This window comes from Pteropus alecto, unplaced genomic scaffold, assembly GCF_000325575.1.
Source record: "Pteropus alecto unplaced genomic scaffold, ASM32557v1 scaffold87, whole genome shotgun sequence".
In the NCBI taxonomy this organism is placed as follows: domain Eukaryota; kingdom Metazoa; phylum Chordata; class Mammalia; order Chiroptera; family Pteropodidae; genus Pteropus; species Pteropus alecto.
This window is the reverse complement of record NW_006443225.1, coordinates 6,149,994-6,155,993: the sequence shown is the minus strand read 5'-3', so window position 1 is coordinate 6,155,993 and position 6,000 is coordinate 6,149,994. Positions and strand designations below refer to the sequence as shown.

Below are 6,000 nucleotides of genomic sequence, written 5' to 3'. Positions count from 1 at the left end.
GCGGGTCCTCACGTGCCAGACACGCCCCGGCCGGGTTTATAATGCGCCCGCTGTCGCCCCCGGTGCCGCAGCTTCTCCCGCGCTGCGCCGGGACTCAGGACGCGCTCCCCGCGCCGGGCGCCCGAGAGCCCCGCGCCCGCTCGGACTCGCACGCGCGCTCCCACTTGCACACACGCTCACTCACCCGCACTCGCACACGCGCTCACGCGCTCGCTCCAGCCCGCTCACCCTGCAGGGGCGCAGGCAGAGAGGACCCCCGGCCTTCCCATGGCTGACCTGAGCTTCATCGAAGATTCCGTCGCCTTCCCGGAGAAGGAGGAGGACGAGGAGGAGGAGGAGGAGGAGGGTGTGGAGTGGGGCTACGAGGAAGGTAACGCGCGCGCACGCAGGTGGCCGCGGTCCGGGGGCTCAGCACCTCGCTGCCCTCGCGCGTTGCGAGCGCCTCTGCGGCCCCGCTTTCCACGTGGGGCTCTGTCGCCTCCCCACTCCCCGGGCCGGTTCCGGACGAGGCGCCGCAGGGAGAGCGGGCGGGACCGCCGCCTGCGTCCGCGTGGGGCAGCCTGGCCTTCCTGGCGGGCAGCAGTTGGCACCTGCCTCAGTCCGCAGGGCGAGCCGAGAGCTGTGACATTTCTGTCTTCTCACGAGCTGAGAGGAGCAGCGTAACGTTTCACACAACACCTTGAGAATACGGTGTTGGTGAAACTATTAGTTTCTTGATCACTATGAGAACCCTGGTGGGAGAAATCACTTCTGTCTCTACTCTTTTCCTGAAGGAGACTAACAAGGCTCAACTCTTCCCAAACATGTCCTAGATTTCAGGCTGAATCAGTGGGCTCGGTGAGGAGGCGGTTGACTTTTTAAAAAGTTTGGTTTCCTCAATTCGTTCCTGAAGATGTAGGTCTCTTTATAGAGCTGACCACTGGTGCTGATGTTTGTTACATCTATGAAAAAAAATGTAGACTTTATAATTTTAATTATAAAAATTATGGAAAGAGTATATATGTATGAATGTGTGTATATATACATACATATATATATATATACATGTGCATACTTCAGAATACTGTACTTGCATTTCTGATAAGTGGTGTTTATTCACTAGCATCAGATTTCTGGTTTCTGGCTCTCACCTAGCATGTTGAGAGTTACAGATATTTCCTATGTACTGCAGGTAATTGAACTCTGATGAGCAGAAGAAATTTTTGTGATGTTATCATTTTTTCTAAGCACTTAAAGATGACCTACATTTTTTAGTCATAAATTATTACGTCTATGTGGACAAATACAAACAGAATATTTTGTTAGTCCGGGGTTTTTGGTAATATTAGATCATTCAAAATATGAATGCAAAAATTCACACACATTTTCCATGTTTCATCTGTAGAAAGACAGTAGTCATAATCTCCTTAATAAAGTCAAGTCATAAGTAGCATATAAACTAGTTTTTACACGTTAAATTTTACTGTACTTTGTTCTTTTCACCTGTTCTAAATTTGCTTCATTTTGTCCTCAGGTGTTGAGTGGGGCTTGGTGTTTCCTGATGCCAATGGGGAGTATCAGTCTCCCATTAACCTGAACTCCAGAGAAGCTAGATATGACCCCTCCCTGCTGGACGTCCGCCTCTCACCAAATTACGTGGTCTGCCGGGACTGTGAAGTCACTAACGACGGACACAGCATTCAGGTTATCCTGAAGTCAAAATCAGGTATTTTAGAAGGTGCTTTTGCATGCTCTCATAAACTAGAAGTCATCTTGGAGCGATCGAACTCTCGTTTGGCTTGTGTGACCTTAAAGGTGGAAATAACATAGCTCTGTTGTCAGCATACCTTTGTACATTCTAAAATGCATTTTTAGGAATTATTTTCTGACACATTTTTGAAAGGATAAAAGGATGAAATTATGAAGATGTCAGTTCGGTTGTTCTACATTATGATATTACTGGAACAATCTTAGTTGGTCAACTTAAACGTTTTTGGAATTTGAGGAAAAGTATACACAGGTGTACCAATCTGTAGTTTTTCTTAAATTGTTAATTAGCTTAAATCATTTAGATAATTATAATTCTGTTTTACTGCATTGTAAAACTGAAGATTAGGATTTATTGACATAAGCTAGCATTCAAGATAGACTTTTCAAAATCACTTTCTCTGTTACTATGACAAGAAGAATTTCAACTAATAGCAATCAAAAACATCTTCTAAACTCAGCAAAAGATTTAAATGATGAACAAAACATTTGCATTCATTCATTCATTCATTCGACTCCCCTTCTTCCCCTCAAACCTGTTTGAGATGGATCCGAAATGTTTTGTGGAAAAGATATTGAGTAATTACCAAGGAAATTGGTTTTTGGCTTAAAAGTAGGGGAGAGGAAAGCAGAATTTAAAAAATTAACACTAATATCATGCTTTGCATAGGGAATAATAACTATATTTCCTTCTTAGAATGTAAAATTAGAGTAAATTGAAATATTAGGGAGTGCTTAATAAACAGAGACCAACTGATCAAATTATTTGAATCAATAAGTTTGATATTTCAAACCATGAAATCTTTAGGTTTATTATTAGGCTCAACAGATATTGATTACCAAGTGTGGATTTTCGATTCACTGTGAATGTTCCTGAGCTTTAACTTAGAATCCTTGAGACAGTCATTGGTTCACGTAGTCTTTTGTGCTGGTCTGCATTTAGTCAACCTGTGGGCATCACCCAAACAGATTCTTGGTTTTGTATGTGCTTAGAGAGACAGCTTCAGATCTAAGTTCGACCTTACATTAGAATTTTTTTGAGGGGGTTACCAGTAATATGACATTATATGTTATTTAAAAAATATATAGCAAAATTATTGGATGCTAACTTCTGGCATAGAAAAAACATTTTAAGGTAATATATGCGTGTTGGTGTGTTGACATGCTTTTTAGCTTCTGGAAAGAAAATATTTGTATATCTATACAACAAAAATGCATTTCATGTCAGGCACCATGAGGAGTCAGTGTTGGTTGTATACAAATAGATAAGACGGTTCTAGATAAGACAGTTCTAGAGGATTCATAGTTTAGTGAAAACAATCCTTTAGGTAAGTGTTAGAAAGTTTTATGGGAGCGTAGAGGAATAACTGAGTACAAACACTGTCAGTTAAGACAGCATGTGTCCATTCTTGCTCTAAGATCAAATTTACTTGATCAAATTAAAGTGAACATTTTCTTCTGGTACCTTCTCAAACATTCACAATTTTCTCTGGCCTCCTACTTCACTCCCAAAAGAGACTGTCAAGCATTGTCTCAGTTCTCTAACCACAGGTATGTTTCTTCCTCATGCAGCTTTTTGTCCATTGATTCTCCTCCATCCACCACCCCTGATCACTGAGGAAGAGCTGCCTGCCTGTTTGTCTGTCTGTCTGTGACTGTCTGTCTGTCTGTCTGACTAGGCCTAATTTAGGTACACATGCTCTAGACCCTTATTTTGACTCCTTGGGGAGAACTTGCTTCTTCAGATGCCCAATCTCCTTTCTGCCACTATAAATAATTTCTTCTTTATTATTTCTCCAAACTTAAAAGAATTAACAAAAAATACCATGCACCAGTTTATTTATTTTTCCTAGGATATTTAAGCTTCTCAAAGGAATAGCTTGCAAGATCCAAACACCCTGTGATTCATTTATTTAATTCAAGTTTTATCTTTATCAAAATAGGATACGAACGTAATTTACATAGTTGACTAGAACTGTTTTTTAATTTGCCTTTGGGTTATACCCCACTCCTCCCACCTAAAACTTTGTGCTCTGGTGACAACCACCTTAACTCTCAGATGTTTCTCCTGCTGTCGCTTCCATACTTCTTAATGTGTTTATACTGTCCTGCTTTGATATTTAAGATCTCAATGGAAGATGAGGCCAGTTCTCTTATTGCCCTTCCCTATCATGGTTTTGCTCCCCTTTTGTCCCTATATACTCAAATTATAATTTTTATTTAAATTAATACTCAGTGTTTTTATTATTATGACTATGTAACTATTATTTCTGGCTGAGGTTAAATTCTCTTTCCTTTCATGAATAATATATATATACTTTTTTTCTGGAGTTTCTAGGCTTATTTCATTCTAGGTTTATTCATCTACCAGTAACTTCCCGAGAAAAAGGGCATGTGAAGGAGAATGTTTGGATACTTTGTGTGTCTCCAAGTGTCTTTAATACATCTCACACTTGACTGGAGTTTGCCTAGGCAAAGCAGTCCAGTCTGGAAGTATTCTCCTGCCGATATCTGATGTCGTTACTATATTACCTTCTAGCCTCCAGTGTTGCAGTCGAAAGATCTAGTGCCATCCTGCTTTTCAACCCTTTTATGTGATCTTTTTCTCTCTCTGGAAGCTTTTATAATTTCCATTTTATTGCTATTGCTTTGAAATTTTACAACCAGATCCCTTGGTGTGGTTCCTTTTTCACTCTGTGCTGGGTACTATGTGGGTCTTTTCAACCAGTATATCTCAGAAATTTCTCAGAAATTTTCTTATATTATTTCATTGATAAGTTTTCTGTTTTGGCTTCTTTTTTTCTTTCTGTAACTTTTGTTTTCTTTTTCCTCTACTTTCTGTAGATTTCCTCAACATATCTTTCAGACTTTCTATTGAACTTTTAACTTCTGCTCTTGTATCTTTAATTTCTAAAAAGCTGTGCTCTATGAATTTTTTAAAAAAATTTTAAAATACAGCATCCACTATTTATTGATGAAAACAGAATCTGTCTCCATTCTTTTCTGTACTGCTTTTTTTTTTCTTTTTCTGCGGCATGTACTCTGTGTTCCTTCCTTTTGTTTTGGCTTCTCTTATTACTGGAGATTTTCCTCAAATATCTAGTGATCTTTGGCTCTTTGTATTTTGGAATGAGTCTAAAAGGTGGATTAGAAGTTCTGTGCACATGGGCAGGAATTGTGGTCTGGTGGACGTCACAGTAATGTGATTGGGTAAGAAACTGGCCATGTTGTTTGAGGAGTCTGTAGGTTTTATCACTTTCTCTGGGGCGGTGACTCACAACTGGCTGTAAGCAGCTGGTTATTGACCACAGGCAGGAGCGTATAACCAGAGGGGGGCACTTGTTACAGTTGATGAACCTGTATTAACACCTCATCTTCAGCTACAGTGCGTAGTTTACCTCAGGGTTCACTTTTGGTATTTGTTGTACATTCCGTGAGTTTGGACATGTATCCGTGGTTATACAGAGCAGTTTCGCTGCCCTAAAAATCCTCTTGCTCTGCCTGTTTATCCCTCTCTCCCCCCAGCCACTGGCAATCACTGATCTTTTACCGTCTCCATAGTTTTACCTTTTCCAGAATGTCATGTAGTGGAATCATATATTATGTAGCTTTTTCAAATTGACTTCTTTCACTTAGTAAGACACATTGAAGTTTTCTTGGATGCTGCCTTTTAAATAAAAAAATTCATAGAATAAGCACAATTTTTTTTTTTTTTTTAATGAAATGAAATTCACTTCATACATACCACTCCACTGAAAGGCCAGGCCTCATGGAGGCTGTCGGTGGCCTGGGCTAATTCGTTTTTTTCTTTCTTCTTCTTCTTTTTTTTTTTTTTTGGCTTTGTCTATAGTAAACAATAATAAAGAATTACCAAAAAGAGTTATAAAAATTGTAGCATAATTTAAATGCTTATACACATTAAAGTTTTTAACATAATCCTAACAATATAGTTCTTATATATAATCCCATCTGGATAAATTACCTTAATTTCAATTTGAGGCATGTCCTGAGCATGAGCCCTCTACCCCCATGCCCCTCCTGGAAATTTCCAAACCAAGGTCATTGATGATCTTCTCATTCCACAATCAAATGGACACTTTAAAATTCTTAAAATATTTAAATGTTGCTGCAGTTGCAGTGGAAGTTGTGGAAAGTCTCTCCCGTTGGTCTCTGTGACACATGAGCTCCTGATGTTCTTAGTTTTGAGTCTCTTTTCTTTGTCAAGTCTTCATTCTCCATCATCCTCAAATAATA

General features: G+C 39.6%; 1 protein-coding gene across 2 annotated transcripts in view; it reads left to right on the top strand.

The window, feature by feature from the left end:
* The first annotated feature begins 267 nt into the window (after positions 1 to 267).
* Positions 268 to 6,000, top strand: part of CA8 (carbonic anhydrase 8) — a 91,728-nt gene continuing 85,995 nt past the window's right edge. For both annotated transcript variants that reach the window (XM_006923987.1, XM_025041198.1), the window contains exons 1-2: positions 268 to 370; positions 1,514 to 1,705. In XM_006923987.1, coding sequence (XP_006924049.1) covers positions 268 to 370; positions 1,514 to 1,705 — 295 coding nt within the window. The remainder of the gene's footprint in view (positions 371 to 1,513; positions 1,706 to 6,000) is intronic.